This window comes from Lissotriton helveticus, chromosome 12 (assembly GCF_964261635.1).
Source record: "Lissotriton helveticus chromosome 12, aLisHel1.1, whole genome shotgun sequence".
NCBI classification, from domain to species: Eukaryota; Metazoa; Chordata; class Amphibia; order Caudata; family Salamandridae; genus Lissotriton; species Lissotriton helveticus.
Window position 1 is genome coordinate 93,198,088 of NC_136073.1, and position 19,215 is coordinate 93,217,302.

At 42.0% G+C, this 19,215-nt stretch overlaps 1 protein-coding gene across 1 annotated transcript in view; it reads left to right on the plus strand.

Annotated features, from left to right (window-relative positions):
* The first annotated feature begins 451 nt into the window (after positions 1–451).
* The window catches only part of LOC144797918 (vomeronasal type-2 receptor 26-like), a 70,945-nt gene continuing 52,181 nt past the window's right edge, over positions 452–19,215 (plus strand). The window contains exons 1-2 of the mRNA XM_078668719.1: positions 452–575; positions 15,210–15,496. Coding sequence (XP_078524845.1) covers positions 452–575; positions 15,210–15,496 — 411 coding nt within the window. The remainder of the gene's footprint in view (positions 576–15,209; positions 15,497–19,215) is intronic.

A 19,215-nucleotide genomic window follows, 5' to 3' on the forward strand; every position in this document is an offset into this window, starting at 1 on the left:
GAATAACTTTTGGATACTGACTTTCTCAGAAACAAGTTCTCTTTATGTGGCATTGGAATACTTCATATGATATTTTTTGAGATCCTTGTGTTCCTTTGGCTTAATAGTTCTACTATATTTATATGACTCATATGACACTCTTGGACAGTATAACTTACTCCTCAAAGATATGACACTGTTTTTTCTATACTAGATTTTTTTATTTTGATATATTCCTTCAACGTTTATAAGTAGACTTCTTCAGCATTGTACGATGGCTAGCAACCTTCATATTGCTAGTTCTTCTTCCTCTGGTGCTAAACAGAAAAGACAAAAAAATGACCCGCCATCCCCTGTTCTCTCCTCACAAAATCCAGTTTTGGACTCCATATTAAATGAGGTACGTGGCCTTCAACCTTTCATGTCCACTACTAATGAAAAGTTAAAACAAATTGAGGAGAGATGGATCGTAATGGAGGAAGAGGTTTTGGAACTTGAGCAGCTGGTCAGCGACCTACAAGATACTTCTTCAAAGATTCCAATTCTAGAACAAGAAATCCACAAGTTTAAAATTCACGCAGAGGACCTTGACAATTGTAATCGTAGAAACAATATGCACCTTTATGGACAAAAAATATTGAAGGTCCTGATATGGTCTCATTTATTCAAAAGTTTCTCCCTGAACTGTTAGTTCTTCCGTCAACTTCATCTAACCTTAATATAGAAAGAGCACATCGTCTTGGTCACCTACAACCTTCTTCAAACAAACCGTGTGGAATCATTATGCTCTTCTTGGAATTTACTGAACTCTTGCGTGTTCTGAAGGCTGTAAAGCTTAAACGTCATCTCATTTGGTCAGGCCATAATATCTTCATATCCCAAGATGTTTCTAACACAACAAATGCTCGACGCAAAGAATTTCTAGCTCTTCCTCCCCAGATGAGACAACTCAACATTCAATATGGTATTCTTCATCCGTGCCTATGTAAAATTCCACATGAAGGACGGTCACGTTCATTTGATGATCTTGAAAAACGTAAACTTTTTCTGCAAACTATCTCTACTCGTGGAATGGATACCAGTAATTGACTGTTTTATTATACTACAAGATTGTTGATATGGTTCTGAAAGTTTTACTTTGTTAAACTTCTATGACTAATTATTGCTGTCCTTTTGCTTATGAGTTTCTCATTTCATCTATTTTATATCACCGTTGTCCGTGTCCTTCGGCGTCATTAAGCCCCGTTTTACTTGGTCATTCTTTTCTCCACAGATCTGGACTTTTTCTTGATCTGTTTACTTTTTTCTTATTCTGTCTTCTTTTCTCTTTCTCCCTCTTTGTTCTTCTTTCCTTTCTTTCTTATTCTTCTATTCCTATCATCTTTCTCTGGTTTAGCTGTAGGTTAGTCTTGTTTTAATGGTACATTTTTTACCTTTATCAACTTGTCTTGTTTTGGTCTGTATCATCACATATTCAACATTGTCTTTCAATTTTCCTCTTTATTGTTTATGCAGTGTTGTGCTCCTATTTCCTCATGTATACCTTAATCCTTCCTCATGGTTAATGTGGTCTCGGGCAATGTTTGTGGTCTTGGGCATCCCATCAAACTTCATAAGGTATTGTCTCATTTAGCTAAACTTAACACCCAGGTTGCTTTTTTACAGGAAACCCACTGTAATAATGCTGAATCTCTTAAACGTAAATGCCAATGGGTCAATCAAGTTGTTTTTTCTCCTGCTATTGATCAGCATGGTCGTGTTGCTATATTGTTTCATAAATCTACTAGCCCAAATTGTGTCATCAGATTGTAATCCTTCTGGTCGGTGGGTGATGGTTGATCCTATCATTAACAAAAGACAAATTACCTTCTTCAATATTTATGGACCTGTTAAACCTGATCCAGAATTCTGGCAATCTATAAAATTGAAATTATTATCTGTATTTAATTCTAACATTGTGGTTGGTGGTGATTTTAATAATTGGCTAGATCCTTTTTTAGACAGACAATCCAAATGCAAATTTAAACCAGATAAAACCCACAAATATTTTCAATCTGCCTTGTCATCTTGTCCCCTATTTGATACTTGGAAAACTTGTAATCCTGATGTTTCTGAATTTACTTTTTTCTCTCCTGTCCATCATACCAGGTCTGGTATTGATTATATTCTAATTTCCAAAGCATTAATACCTTACCTCCACTGATCGGAAATTGGCTCTATTTTTATTTCTGACCATGCACCAATTTTTACTTCTATTGATTTATCCATCACCACATGTAAACTAGGTCATTCGCATTTTAACAACCACCTTTTATCAGATCGTACTTTTATTTCAGAAGCGGCCTCTTTTAATAATGAATGTTTCGTTCTTAATGACTCTCTAGACACCTCCCTACACAAGAATTGGAATGCTTTTAAAGCATCCTTTAGAGCCTTCACTGTTTCCTACTCCTCAAAGAAAAAGAAACTATTTATTGCTAAATATAAAGAAATGTTATCACAACTCAAAATATCAGAACATAATGATTACACTTCCAAATACTCATCATCACTACAAGAGTTAATTAAAGCTAAATCCACCCTGAATAAAATAGCTACTGTAGATGCCTGTAACATCCTACTTAAGGTTAAGTCGAAATATCACGGAGGCCAAAACAAAGCAGGGAAAATGCTGGCAAATTATTTAAAAATCAAATCAGAACATAAGGTAATTGGCCCTATCCATTGGGAAACAAATAATACACGCCTCTCATTTGATTCTGATATTATTAGCACATTTCAATCATATTATAATCTATTATATACAGAAACTACTAAGCCGTCTGAAGAAGATGTCCCCTCCTTTTTTCAAGATATACCTAAACCTGAAACTCTCCCGAATATTTTCATACCACTTGAGAGGATATTTCTCTTCAAGAATTATCTGATGCTTTAAAATCCTTGAAAAAAATGAAGACTCCTGGTCCTGATGGCTTTCACCTGAGTTATTGTTAGCCTTCTCATCAATTTTTGCTCCTAAATTATTAGAACTTTTTAATACCTTATTATTGTCATCCCTAAGCCAGACAAAGACCCCTCCTATTGCAAACATTTTTGTCCTATATCACTAATCAATTATGATTGTAAAATTTGTGCAAAGATTTTAGCCTCTCGTCTCAAGAAAGTTATCACTTCTTTTATTAATTCAGATCAGGCTGGCTTCTCCAAAGGTCGTTTAGCCTCTAACAATGCCAACAATGTTTTCCAATATTCTTTCTCTAAGTAAAAAATATCCCTCCCCATTAGCCGCATTATCCTTGGATGCAGAAAAATCCTTCGACCAAATTAATTGGGATTTTATGATACGCACTTTACAATGGTTCAGTTTTGGTCCAAAGTTCATTTCATATTTTAAATTATTATATACAAATCCAAAAGCATGTGTTTTTGTTACTGGCCTTTTCTCCCCATATTTCTCTCTCCAAAGAGGTACTCGTCAGGGTTGCCCTCTCTCCCCACTTCTTTTCTTACTTTCTATGGAACTCTTTCTTGAACGCATTAGAAGCAACCCCCTTATTACTGGTTTGCCCTAAAGTCTCACCAAATTAAACTTTATGCATATGCCGATGATGTTCTTATTTATATGTCCAATCCTACCTTTTCTTTGCCCCCATTTTTACACAAAATCTCTTTATTCTCTACTGTTTCAGGTTATAAATTAAATTTCTCCAAAACTGAGATTTTTCCCTTAAACCCTTCATGTTATAAACATATGTTTTATTCTACCTATTTTACATGGTGTCCTCAAAAAATTAAATATCTAGGCACTTGGTTCTCCTCTAACTTACGTGATACACTATCCCATAACTTTACTGCTTTAAAACTTAAAATTATCAGTTTGTTGAATTCTTGGTCTCCTTTACTTTTATCATGGTGGGGCAGACTTGATACAATTAAAATTATGATTGTTCCCCAGATATTGTTCACATTGTCAATGTTACCATTCAAAATCCCCAAATATTATTTTATCCAGGCTAACTCTTTATGTATTAAGTTTCTTTGGAATAATAAGCATTTTTGCTTGTCCAAATTGCTGCGTCCCAAGACTTTCCTGATTTTAAAGGGTATCACGATGCTTTCCTGATCCGTCAATTTTTTGCTTTGTCTAAAGATTATCAAGATTTGCCTAAACCTGCTTGGGTCAATCTTGAATGTTTATTATTGAATGATTTCTCAGTTAAGAATATTGTTGATATGACGAATTGTACTTTTATCTCCAAGTATCCAATTCTGAAATATTCTCATTATCTATTACACACACTTTTCTTTAAGAATTTTGATAAGCATAGTTTTTTTCCTTGCCTCCTCATTATGGTTTAACAAACACATCAAATTCATTCACAAATCATTTTATTACAAACACTGGAAGGAAAAGGGTATTCTTTACGTTAATCAAATGATTGCTAATAATGTGATCTTACCTTTCCATCAACTGCAAGTGACCTTCAACCTTCCTGATTCCTTCATTCAGCAGTATAACATTTTAGCTCCAATACTTCAACATTGTTTACAGAGTTTCAACTCTCTTCCAATCCCTACTTCCCTCATTCCTGATACTCCCATGTACCAAATCTCGCCTACACTATTTCCAGTGCCTCCTTTGTTTATAAATCTTTATCTACTCCTAAATGCACACGGGTTAAATCGAATATTGAACTAGATGGGGAACAGGATCTTTCTCAAACACTCTCTGTATCTCAGTGCGACAAATTTCAGCAAAAACTCTTTAAAACCTCCAAGGCTGCAAATATTACACAATCCTTATATTTTATTTATAATAGAGATGTTATTACTCCACTTCTTTACATAAGTTTAACCAATCAGCCTCTTCATCTTGTTGGACATGTCTTAATGCTGAAGGTTCTTTAATGCACGTATTGTTCTATTGTCCTAAGGTTCATGATTTCTGGAAAGCTGTTTGGTCAAAATGTGTAACGATTTTTTTTTATAAGATTAAATTTAACATTCACGTATTTTTAGGTACTTTGTCCCCTGACTTTGATCAAGTTATCTCTAAATCACCTTTATTTGATTTATTTATTGCTATAGCTTTTAAGGTTAAAATAACATGCTGGAAAGACAACTCCAAACTGTCATTTTTACTTTGGTGGAATTTAATATGTGATGAACATAGAATTGCCTTGGTGCCCCATGCTTCAATTCAACTACAGATCAAATCTGATTTACTGTGGATACCTTTCACCACTTTTCTATCATCTGATTCACATTCTTACTGTTTTCTCTTTTATAGTTCTTTTTCTCTTCCTTTTATCTCCCCTTTCTCTTTTCTTCCCCTCCATCTTTTTTTATATAATTCTTTTTTTAATTATTTTTCTTAAATACTGTCGACCTTCTCTTATTTCAAGCAGGTTCTTAATTCAATAATTACAAATGTTTATATCCAGTTCTATTCTTCTTATGTATTTTGCTTCATAGTCCTAGGTTTCAGTCTAGTAGTATAGGAATTGTACAATCTGCTCATTTCTACTGATGCTTTGCATTTATTTCTGTATTCTTTTTTCTACATAGGAACTGATTGATTTTTATTTGTATTCCTGTATTTTTTTCTTTTTTTACCCTCAATAAAAATTATTTAACAAAAAAAAAATGCTGACTCTACGCTCACCAGCTACAGGCACAGATGCATTTGGTGAACGGTTAGGTTACCAACAACACACAATCCTTGGAGTGGTGATAAGAACTGCTCCCTATTTAACTCCTGTGAGGTTTAGTTTTTTTTTTTTTAGAACAAAACCGGTAGGTGGACATGGGCTATGCTAACAAACTCAGATTTACATTCCATTGGAGCGTGACTTCAGGGACAAGTCCCACCTGCCCATATAAGGTAATTAGAGACACAATGGAGGGTGAGATCTATTACTTAAAATGGACATGACATTCTATGGGACTTTTCATGATACACATAAAACTATGGTGTGTATCCATTTATGTGTTAAGCATCGTATAAACACTGGTGTATATGTTTGTACAGAAAATATTATATTTTCTTCTCCACTATTGAGAGCTTGACATTAACATATATAGGTTGTGTGCATTTTTCACAGCAAGAGCATGGTAACTTTCCTGCCACTTTGCATGGAAGGAGCTTTACCGTGCATGCACAATAAGGATATAAATAAATATATCTGCATATTCCTCAGATGGTTTAGACCTAATCCGTTTTCTGTATTGTCTTTTCTGTATATGTTGTCCTTGTCTTTTCACCCAGCAGCAAGCAGGGTTGTGTCCACGGGGGAACACCCCCAAAAGATAAGGAAGCTGGCACAGTATAGAGGTGCTGTAGTTTAAAAGGTGAATGAGCAAATAAAAATGACTTTACATTTAGTTTTTAACTTGTTACATTTGCTGCAGGTTAAATATCAGGTTACATCTACTGACAAATTTATTGTGGAAGTGTTCTTTACTTTTCATTTTTTGACTGCACGCTGAGAGTATTTTCTAAAGTGAACTATGTGATATTCTCTCAAAGAGGGCCTTTGGACTTCTGCGGCAGGGGAGGCCTAAACTACGTGCAGTGTCGACTAAATTATGAGAAACCCCAAAATATGCAGCTCAAGGCTGCACATATTGTAATTGCGTCAGTACATTACTTTGCCTTTTGTACATGTTAGCACTGTCTGGGCAAAGGTTTCACTCAATAAAACCAGTTCCACATCAAAATACAGCTGTACGTAATTGAAGGGTGACTAGTCAAACTTTGAGAAGGACCTTCCACTGCACAGCAGTACGTGTTGCTGAATTTGTATTAACCTTTGATTTGTTTCAGCTAGAAACAAAAATGTTTTTTTTGTTTAAATCTGCAAATTATACAGCAGATGATAGATTACCTGGCAAATGCGGTAAATTCATAATTATGTGGAAAACGCCGCAGACACCGACTTGCATAATTTTTACGACTGCAGAATCATGTAATTCTAGTGATTTTGCGGACAGGGAGTGCAAAAAGAAATACCATATGATGTCAATTTGTTTCTAATTGACAAAATAATATATAAATACTATTAAATGAACAATACAAATATTTCACTATATACCAGCTACCAGCAGATATGAAAGCACAATTTTTGTTTTATATTTCTGAAATGAAATTTAAACAAAGATTTTAATAGGATCAAAACAACTTGAGAAGATACACATATGACAAATATTGGGTTGTATTTTATTGTATTGCACATTTGCTTGGCACTTATTACCCATATTTGTGGCACTGTAGTGCTTACCTACATAAGCAGCAAGCTAGACCATATTGTTGTATATGGTTAAATGGTGTTGTCTTGTTGTTTGATCTAATGTAGGAAGTGTTTCCTTGTCGTGCACGATTGTCCTTGAGGTACAGTTCTCATATTATGCAATGCCGAGTGCAGCACAGTGGTGTATCATGAGGTGCAGTATATGTTTTTTCAGTACGCTTGCAACTTTAAACAGCTCTGCACTTCCCATGATGGCATTTCTTATCATTACAATCTGCTTAGCAAGTTACTGCACTGATTCGTTCAATCAGAAATGTTTGGGTAGCTTTACTTACATTTCATGCAACACAGCAAGGCAGCTTGCTGCACTTCATAGTGTGAAAGGCAGACAGCAGAAATATGCCATATTTACAGATAAAAGGCACACCAACAGAGGGGCCTGCATTACGGCCAAGATAGTTTTTGTGCAAGAAGAGACACTTTCCTGCATATAAACAATCCTTACATTTTGTGCATACTTCCCATTAGATTTAGAGCTGTATCTAAAGTGCTCGCTGGAAGATGGTTGAGCCCACTCTAGTTTTTAAGGTTCGGGGTGCAACCTGATGATGAAGCATGACACCAATAAGATGTGCGAGGGTCCAAAATAAAAATATCTAATATTATTTATGGTGAACTTAGAGGCCATTATTTTTAGAATAACTGACTTCAGGGTGGTAGGATACTTTAGAGTCTAGATCTGTGTTGAAGAGAGTGCAGCAATAAAAGACTGAACTGTGGTTTGAAAGTGCTGTTCCATGTTTCACTGCTTGTTGAAATGGCCAGCCTATGAATGATGTATCTGGAACTCCCAGGGTCCTCCTATAACCCCTAGGGAGTGTAAGAGATGATACTTCAGGTTTTACTGATGAAGATTGGGAAACATTTTTTGTTGTGACCTGGCGACTGGACTTCTTCTTTTTTTGATGATCTGAATGTAAAGATGGAGTAGTATAAAACGTCTTCTTCAGAAAACCCAGTTTGTAAGGTAATTCTCCAGGACATCACTATGGGCCAGATGTAGGTAGGGTTTTACCGGTCGGTAACGGCCGAATTCGGCCGTTACCGACCGGTAAAAGGAATTTGAGATGTAGGGGGCAGAATCGGTAAATTTACCGTTCTGTAAATTTACCGATAGGTAATTTTACAGAATCTGTAAATATACCGGTCGGTAAATTTACTGACCGGTATATTTACAGAATCTGTAAAATCGATATGTAGGTGGGACTCTTATGAGTCCCACAAGGCCTTAGAAATCGGTATTTTACCATCAAATTGTATTTGATGGTGAAATACCGATTCAGGTGTGCATGCACATGTGTGCATGCACACCTGTGCCATATGACAGGCAGACCTGCCCTTAGGGCAGGTATGCCTGCCATATGGCCCCTGAACCTTTTGTGGGGGTGCTAGAGGGTGTCAAAGTGACACCCCCTGCACCCTTGTCAAAATCGGTATTTACCGATTCGGTAAATACCGACCGGTAATGCCCCATTCATTCCTATGGGCTTCAAAGCCCATAGGAATGAATGGAGCATTACCGGTCGGTATTTACCGAATCGGTAAATACCGATTCTTAACGATTCGGTAAATGGAACATCTGGATGTTCCTACATACCCCCACTTCTTATTTACCGATTCTTAATTACCGAATCGGTAAAATTCGGTAAATAAGAATCGGTAAATAAGTTTTACCTACATCTGGCCCTATATGGATTATATAGCTGGAAGTAGCTGGTCCTGGTCTACTGAAGCATTGAGGAAGGATAGAAGAGGTTGCTTTTTTGGCTCAAGGGATGCTGTTGAGAGCCAGGCGTAGGCAGAGGACCACAGGCCCCAGAAGCTCTCATGGCAGATGCCGGCTCACACTGACCACAATACACCTGGAGGTGCCTACTTCCACCTGTTTGGGCTCCCACTGCAGGGGACACCCATTGAGTGCCGAAGGGGGCAGAGGACCACATGCTCCAGGAGCTCTTGTGGCTGACCCCTCCTACACCAACCACAATGCACTTTGAGGTGTCTACCTCTACCAGTTGGGGCTTCCGCTGCCCGGGACAAGTGAGGGCATGTGCCCGGGCCAAGAGAGGGCCCATCTGGCCCCGTCCATGACCCGCTGTGGCGGGCCGGGCACACTCTCTGAGCCCTCTGCCATAACATCATCATTCCATTGAGAATTTTAGTTAGCTGAGGTACCTGAGCCTGCCTTACTAGAAGTAGAGCTTCTCCACAGAGGTAATGTTTATTCTTCTTATTGTACAGTACAAATAGTAACCCCACCTCCAATCTGAGCATGCGGTTGAGCAGATCTTTCCTACATTTTGCGTATTGTATTGTATTGTGTATTGTACTTGCATTTATATAGCGATTACTACCCCTGACGAGGCGACGAATCGCTTTTTCGGCGGGTAGCACGCTACTCCGGAACCCACAGAGGATTAGTGTTGAATTAGTATAGTGAAACATGCAAGTACATTTTAAGTGGTGGATAGGTTAGTCAGTTATTTGGATTTGGAATGATAGCAGAAGGATAGAGTAGGACAAAAGTTTATATTTATTTATTGCTCGCTTGTTGACGCATGCTATTCATTAAGCCTATAAAAGATTAGTGGTGAATTAATATGGTGAAATATGAGGTAATTTCAGTGGTGGATATTAGTCTGTTACTTGGAGTGAGAAGGATAGTGGATGGATAAAAGGGGAAGAAAGATTTTCATTTATATAGTACTTGTTACCCCTGATGGGTGTTGAAGCGCTTTTTTGGCGATTAGCACGCCACTCCGGAACCCATAAAGGATTAGTGTTGAAAATGAGTATAGTATAAATATGAAGTAATTTGAGTAGTAGATATGTTATTCAGTTATTTGGGCAGTATATTAGTATAGAATATGGAATATGGAATTTGAGAAGTGAACATGTTAGTCTGTTGATTTTGATAGAAAAAGTATAGTGGAGGGATAAAAGAGTGAAGGATTTTTTTTTTTTAAGTCAACTGATGAAAGGATCATTATATATTTGTTAGTGATAAAAGGTGGACTGTAAGGTGTAATTACAGCAGGGAGAGTGTGTCTGAGTGGGATGTAGTTATTTATGGTGTTGATTGGTGTGTTAGTAATGAGTGTATTGGTTAGTGGTATAGGATAGAGTTGTGTACTGTTTGTGGGTGATGGTGGATATGTGTGGTAGTTGGGATAGTAGGGTGTGTAGATGTGGTTCGGTTGGGTTGGTGGTGCATGCTGGTACATTAATCTGTGTATAGTGTTGTGCATGGTGTATATTTGGTGTGAGTGTGTTGCTCTGTTTGTGGTTGTGGATGGTGTGGGCTGGGTATTGTTAAATGAGAAAAAGGGCAGCATTTCTGTCCCTAGTCCCGACCAGTCTCGAACAGGCCCAAACAGGCAACTACCCTTGTCCTCTCCACCCTTAGCCTTGATGCCCGGGCTGAGACGCCCTAAGCCTGGCCTTTTCTGTAACCCTAGTAATCAGGTGACCCCTTCAGTCAATGGGAACCCTAGCCCTAACACTATCCAATCACAACACTAGCCCTAACATCTAGAACCAATAGGAGACCAGGACCTTGCAGCCAATCTTAACCCTAGTCCAAGCACCCAATCAGTTCAAAAACCCTGATCTCTATGTCCAATAAAGGTCTTAGCCCTACCACTAGTCCCAACCCAAGTCCAAGCAGCCAATGGTACAGGTAGCCCTAGACCCAACTTCCAAATAGAAAGCCTAACCCTACTCTTAGTCCCACAACTGGTCCAACAACCAATCACACCAGAAGCCCTAAATAGCTACTTCCAATTAAAGGTCTAACCCTAGCCCTAGTCCCATCCTACTCCCAACAACCAATAACATAGGAAGCCCTAGTCCCTACTTCCAATAGAAATCCTAACCCTAGCCCTAGTTCCAACCCTGCAATGATTTAATCGCAGACCGAGAAACCAATCAGAACCCTCAAATACCCAACCAATGAGGACATTAACCCTAACCCAATAGAAACACCAGATACAACCACCAATCAGTGTACACATGTGCCAACCACTACCACACCATATAAGGTCCCCGCAACCTCAGACAAGGTTTGCTGGCCAGGGAGCTGGAAGCTGCTTGCTCCTGTTCAGAATCTCCTAGGAGACAGACAGGCTCTATCCACAACTTTGGACTTCAGCAGGTAAAGGCTTCACTAACTCGAAATCTAACAATAATGTTTGAATAAAGCTTTAGTCATCCTGCTGGCCAAAAAACGAAGTGCACAGGCCCCAGTAAATACAGTTTAAACAGCTCACAGAAGCACCCTCTGATGTAGAAAATCCCTGTTGGTGGGAGGGGGCAAGGGGGCTGGCCTCACTAGCTTGTGAACACAAAACGGTGGCTGGGGGTGCACTGTTTGAGCACACAGGCCTAAGCACAGACCAAAGGAGAAATGTGGAGGGAAAACAGATTTGTCACCAAGGAATGAGAGGGACAAACTACAGAGGTTGGACTGCAAATCCCACAATTCAACACACTAAATGAAGGCAATCATAAGATTTTTGATGATTGCATATTGGGAGGAAAAAAGCGGGAGATGGCACCTCAGTCTCAACTCCCTTAGCAAAACTAACTTCAATAGACCGAATGTTGGAAAGAGCCGTCAATGTCATCAGTAGTGAAATCACCCGTACAGAGCAGAAACTTTCTTTGAATCAAGGAGGCGATAGTGAGGGCCTATTAAGCCCTCCCCCATTACTTCCTGGATACTTCTGCTCTCCCTTCAAATTACCCAGTTTCTCCATCTGCTCAAGGTCCAGGTGTAACTTGAGAGGACATTATACCCATAGTCCATTCTTGCCCTTGCAACAACTAAAAGGGCGGCTCATCACAAACTGCCAAAGAAGAACAAATGGGGCAAGGGTTGTAAATAATCAGTCAGCCCACATCCAACTCCTTCTAATACTCTGCAAGACTCAAGAATACATCAACTTAAATATCTAGCCTAAGACACCTATTGACATCATCAGAGCATGAAAAGACTTGGTTCCATAACTGTATTAACTATATCTTGGTTACTCACTAGGCGTCTTTCTCAGAGAAGTTACATATAATGTTTAGCACAGCATTTTCTACCTTGTCCTCACATTTGGATAACATAGACTCTAAACTATCCTCCTTTTTAACTAGTAGTGGTCATCCTTCACCCCAGCCAGGCAACACTAATAGTATATCCAATGTGCAAGATGCCTAAAACACTTGTTACACTCCCGGTGGAATCATGCCCTCCCTCCCACTAAAGTTCCTCCTGCCACTTGTATTTCGTTAGCTGGACCAGTGCTACTGAACAACAATCTCAGTTAGGCAACGTAGATCACCTGTTTACCTCAATCCCTGGTTGTCTTACTGCCTGGAAGAGAGCCCATGGTAAAACCTCTGCAGTGCAGCTGCCTAACCAACTCCCGAATATTGATGCATGCCAGTATGCGGCTCTTTTGTTTGGTGTTCCACCGTTAAGACATGACCAGCATGAATCTTACAAATAACTCTTTATTAAAACCCTAGATTGGCTGGTCCCTCACAGAAGCATGTCTACCCCAGTCAGAAGACGTCCTACACATAAGGAGATGTGCTTGGATTGGGCAAAACCCCCAGGCCAGAAAGGAGATTGCATCATGGTACATTTTAGAACCCCAAACGTGGGGTTACACTATTTGCTTTTTTAACTTTAGGTGCACCATTCTACCTAGTGTTTCTATTACCCTGGTCCCACCTGGCCACTTTTATAGACCTCCTCCTTTGTTATGGCCCTAGTCATGAAATCCTTAACGCGCCGAGAACTACTGTGCACTAGATATGTGTACTTCTATTTATTGGGGGCTTTTCAAACCTTGTTCACTTAATTTTAATACCCCATGCACAGTTTGTACCGCCTCCATTAATGTTTCAGCCAGTGTACAGGCCACACAACATGTACCCCGCGCCCCGGGGGCTGTACCCTTATCTAATAGGTTTGATGTACTTTCTGACTTGGACTGACATGCCCTTGGAACATCTGCTGTCACTGTTACTAAAGTTCAGGCCGATATATCTCCAGTAATTTCAACTGGCTCACCTGTTGCACAGTCACCTCTTTTAGTCTGTCCACACAGTACAGATATCTTTCTATATTGAGTTGGAACGTGGCGGACTTAAAGGGGAAGATTAATAACAGTGAATGGTGGGTATTTGTGTCAAAGTTTGACATTACTGTATTACAAGAAACAAGGCTTTCCTCTGCACAGCACATTGAGTGTTATGCATTTTACTCCAGCTAAGCCATCTCTTCAACTCAGAGCCGGGGTATAGAAGGGCTGGCCTCCTGGGTGAGTTTAAGTCTTAAGGTGGAGGTATTGCAGGTCAATTCTGGTTCACCCGTTTTTTTAGCAATACCAATTCATATTCCAAAGACAAACATCAGGTTTTTTAATACATTTTAGAACAATGATTATGTTAACGCCACCTGCACACACTTTATCAGTTTGTTCAATTTTGTATGAGACATACAAACTAAGATTAAAAATAGACACGCCCAAAGATACTTTTTTATTTGTGGTGATTTTAATGCAAAGCTTAGCAGAAGATCACAGTCCCAAGATACTTGCATAGATGGATATGTAATCACTCAGGATGTTAGGGGGCAGAGTTCCATAAGTTCCTTAATGACTTTGGATTGTTTGATTTCATTGAGATTTTGGGAGAGGCAAATAGCACAGTCCTGACTTTTAAAGGGTGGGGAGGGCTTCAATAACTGACTATATGTTTGCAAGTTTCATCTTTTCACTCTGATTTTATAAAGGGGAGAACTTACTGACAGAGTGGGGTGATCACAACGTCCTATGCTCCTCTATGCTCCTGACGATTAAGCGACCCGTTTGCAATGGTAATCTAATTTCCATTAAACAACACTCTTCGGATGGCTTGAGACTAGCCTGGTGCCTGAAAAAGCATTAGAAGCCATATTTGACCCATGTCTAGGTCCACTCTTTTCCCGCAACTCCGCAGTGCCGTCTCCTTCCCCGTCTCCTGATCCCTGACCCTTACCTCCTCCTGGTAGGTTTGAGGCTGCTGCCTGCACCTGCTGCCTGCCATCAGCCACCCCGTAATTATTTCTTCCGCTTTTCTTGTATTTACTGCTGTGCCCCACTGGTTAGTGTCTGTGTAATTTTGGTATTTTGTTATTGCTTTTAAATGGATTTCTACCTACTGTTCGGTTTTTTTCTGCTGGCCTCTGTGGCCCCTCCCCCCCGTACAACCCCCGCTCCCACCTCCCAGCCTCTCGTCCCTCCTCCTCCCCTACTTAATGGCGGTCGCTGCGCAGTCTCGCCTCTGGCATGCCGTACATGCGCCAAAGACAAGCCGGTCTGCAACCGTCCGCGACCCGACTGCGACCAGCGCCAGTGTCCCTGCATCTCGTCCCACCCACTGAAACAACACAGCCACCATCCACGCACCTAACCCCGGAAGACTTCGCAACTGCCAACAGGCCACGGCTTACACAACCCACAGACAGTTTTCCTGCCCCCGCTGCAGCTAGACCTTCACCACCACCTTGACCTCCCATACCGCAGAAACCAACACCAGAGACACCCTAGGAACCCTAAGATACATCCTCCTCAATGTGCGCTCTATACATAAGCACACCATGGAGATCTGGAATCTGCTCTGCTCTCTCTCGCCCAACATCACCTCCTTCACGGAGACCTGGACCAACGTCTCCTCTGCACCCGACATCAACACCGCCATCCCGGATGGATACAAGATCCAGAGGAAGGATCGCCCCATCCAGCAGGGAGGGGGCCTCGCCATCGCCCATAAGAACACCCTCCAGCAAACCACCTCCAATGAAACCTCCCCCTCTGCCTTACACCTGCACTTCCAGATCCAGAAAAGCCCCAACTCTAAGCTCCTGAGAACCCTTGCCTATAGACGCCCCGTCCCGGGTGCCCTCCACCTCCACCATCACTGACTTCATCACACCCCACACCATCACCACAATGAACTACATTCTCATCGGAGACCTGAACTTTCATCTCGACAGCACCAGTGAACCCAACTCAACTACCCGTTGGTACATCCTCACCATCATCGGACTCAAACAACTCATCTCCACACCGACCCACTGGGCAGGACACATCCTTGATCCCATCTTTGCAGCTGGTTACAACGTTTACTTCAGCCACACAACGCAACCCCCATGGACTGACCACTACTGCGTACATTTCACTGTCGACAAACCCAAGGGCACCCAAACCAGGCCCACGCCCTCCACGAAGGAACTGGGGCAAGGTCACCGATGACCAACTCAACTCTGCCCTCACCCAAACCAACCACACTTCAGCATCCGACGCCAACATCGCAGTCAGAAAGCTCCACACTTGGATCTACAAATGCGCTGTTAAGCTTGTCCCGCTAAGCAACCCCGACAAGCAGCGCCCCAGGAAAGCCACCTGGTTTACCACTGACCTTCAAGAAGCCAGACACACTTGCAGATGCCTGGAGAAGAACTGGAGAAACACCAAGATACCCAAAAACCACCCCATCTACAAGCATGCCATGACGGTCTACCACTACCAAATCAGAACCACCAAGAGGACCTTCATCAACACCAAAATCCTCGCCAACTCCACCAACTCCAAGGAACCTTTCACTGTCATCCAGGAAATCACCAACCCTTGCAGCGAAGCCACAGACATCACCCAGTACCAAGACCTCTGTGACAAGCTTGGAACATACTTCCACTGCAAAATCAAAAACCTCTATAACAACTTCATCAACCTTCCACCGGAAGCCACAGCCGGCCCACCCCCCAGATGCACCAGCCAGCCCACCATCTCCACCTAGACGCCGATCACAGTCAAAGGCACCACCTCAACCATGAAAGGCATCCACTCAGGGGCCCCCACCGACCCCTGCTTCCCAAACATCTGCCGCAGAGCGGTCTTCACACCTGAACTACAACGCACCATCAACACTACCCTCGAAACAGGCAACTTCCCAGATGACTGGAAATGCACAGAAGTCAGGCCCCTGCTCAAGAAGCTGACAGCTGACCCCACCGACCTCAAGAACTACCGGCCCATCCCGCATCTCCCCTCCGTGGCCAAAGTTGCAGAGAAAACAGTCAACAAGGAACTGACATGACTCATCGAAGACAATGCCATCCTTGACCCATCACAGATACCACCCTACTTGCTGGCACAGATGACATCTGCACCCTCCTGGACCAAGGCCACTCCACAGCTCTCATTCTACTCGACTTATCAGCAGCCTTCAACACCGTCTCCCACTACACACTCGTCGTCAGACTACACGATGCCGGCATACAAGGAACAGCCCTAGACTGGATCAGATCATTCCTCACCGGAAGAAGTCAAAGAATCCTATCCCACGGAAATCACCTGCGGAGTCCCACAGGGATCATTGCTGAGCCCAACCCTCTTCAACATCTACATGACCCCTCCCGGTACCATCGTATGACAACACAGCCTCAACATTGTCCCCTATGCTGACGACACCCAGCTCATCCTCTGCCAGACTCAAATTCCAGAAAGGAATGCGGGAGGTCGCCACCTGGATGCCCAACAGCGGTCTCAAGCTCAATGGTGAGAAGACAGAAGTCCTCGTACTTGGAACCACCCCTTCAGAATGGGACAACACCTTGTGGCCGACAGCCCTCCGAAGCCCACCAACCCCCTCTGACCACACCAAAAACCTCGGCATCGTACTGGACTCATCCCTCACCATGAACCGACAGATCAACGCTGTCACCCCCTGCTGCTTCAACACCCTCCACATCCTCCGCAAGACCTTCAAATGGATCCCCTGGCACGAACACATCAGCAAACACCTTCGAATGCACCACTGACTCCCCGTGGGGAAAAGAATCACCTTTAAAATCCTCACCCACGCCTACAAATGCCTGCACAACACCGGACTCAAATACCTCAATGACATAATCAACTTCCGCTTACCCAAAAGGAACCTCCGATCTTCCAACCTCACACTGGCCGAAACCCCACGCATCCGCAGAGCCAGAACAGGTGGAAGATCCTTCTCTCACATTGCGGCCAAAACCTGGAACGAGCTCCCAACAGACATCAGACTCACCCCCTCACTAAACAACTTCAGAAAAGCCCTCAAGACCTGGCTCTTCGGCTAACGGAGCTGCGAATCCCCCCACCCTTCGGCTAACGGAGCTGCGAATCCCCCCACCCTCACCGCCTTGAGATCCTCACGGGGGAGAAGCATGCCTAATAAACCCCTGATTGATTGATTGATTGATCAATCCTTCTCAGAATTCATTAAGGAGTATTTCTCAACTGGTTAGCTGAGACCGGGCAAGAGATGAAGGTTATGCATTATCATAGGCTAACAGAGATTGTTAGAGAGTCTATGCTCAAGCCAATCCACCCAACCAATAGGGACCCCAGATGATTTGATGAGACCTGCTCAAAGAAAAATCGAAAGCCGAGGAAGGCCTTAAACGACCGACCTAGGGACAGGAACCAGATCTACTTGGCATGGAGAGATTATAAATTTGCACTTTCAAACAGGAAGAGGCAACTCCACAAATGGGATTGCGAGATGCTACGAAATACAGCTCACAAGAAGGACCGAAGTCCTCTTGGGAATAAGAGAACTCAATTAAATCTAGAAACACCCCTATTAACCCTCCCCTACAAAATAATTTAGGCTCAGATTGGATCAATCATTTCCTTTCCATTCACTTGAGAAACTAAGGAAGACCCCACTACGCTACTTAATCTACGTAATAGATTACAGAGTTCCCCAGCTCTGTTATTAACACTGCAGGAAGTAAAATTGGCCATCCACACTAATAAGGGAGGGAAAGCACCAGGTCCAGATGGGGTAACTATGGATCTGGTCAAATCAATGCTTAAGATTTCGGACCCCCTTAATACTAATACATTTAGTTCTTGTTTAGATACAAATATTGCAACAGTATCAGTGTCCAGCATATACAATTATTTTGGACTCTTATAGATACTTTTAGACACACAAACAATCACTCCCACTCTACTCCTCTCACACTCCCACACCCTATCATCCAGGGTCCTTCGACACACTACACTAAAGACCTCCGGCAAAGTGCCCCCCTGCTGCGGCCCGTTGGGCATTGCAGCACTGGCCCAACGAGGAGCTGCCCTATGATGAAGCATGACACCTCTCGAGGTGTGTGAGGGCCCTTGCTCCTTAGGAGTTATCCCCTTCCCACCTTCCTTCCTTACCTGGAACACCCTGTCCAGCCCCTTTCCTCTCCCCCCTTGACCTCTTGGCTCTTCTCCATAGGAACTGCTTACCCTGTTCTGACCTTCTTTGAAAGCAGCGATTCGGGCCAGAAAAACTATGGATGGCCAACTTTCTTGCATTGAACCCTCCTTTTGTTAGATGTTGTTAGATCAAAGTGTTTTCTCTTCTAATTTTGAATTAGCTAGGAGCACATGGCGGACCCTATTTGAGGTTTTTGTCCTTCTTTTTTGTTTGATAATTGTGTAATTGTCAGTGTTGTGTGACTTGAACTGCCACTGTGAATATCAATATGCACAGTCACTTTTGCACTTTACCTTTCTTTGCAAATCGTACAGTCTAGCACTTTATCCAGAATTGCTACTCAAGCTAGGTTTTCAACAGCGTAGAGTAGCCCTGCTCCACTTACACTGTTTAAGCTCATACAAAATGTCATACTTCATGTTTGCTTCTTTGAAAGCAGTCACTCGATCCAGAAACACTATAGATGGATAACTTTCTTGCACGGAACCTCCCTTTTGTTAGATGGCGTTAGGTTAAGGTTTTTTCTCTTCAAATTTTAAAATTAGCTAGGAGCACATGGCGGACCCTATTTGAGGTTTTTGGCCTCCTTTTTTGCGTAATATATATGTATTTGTGTTTGTGTCTGTGTTTCTGACTTGTT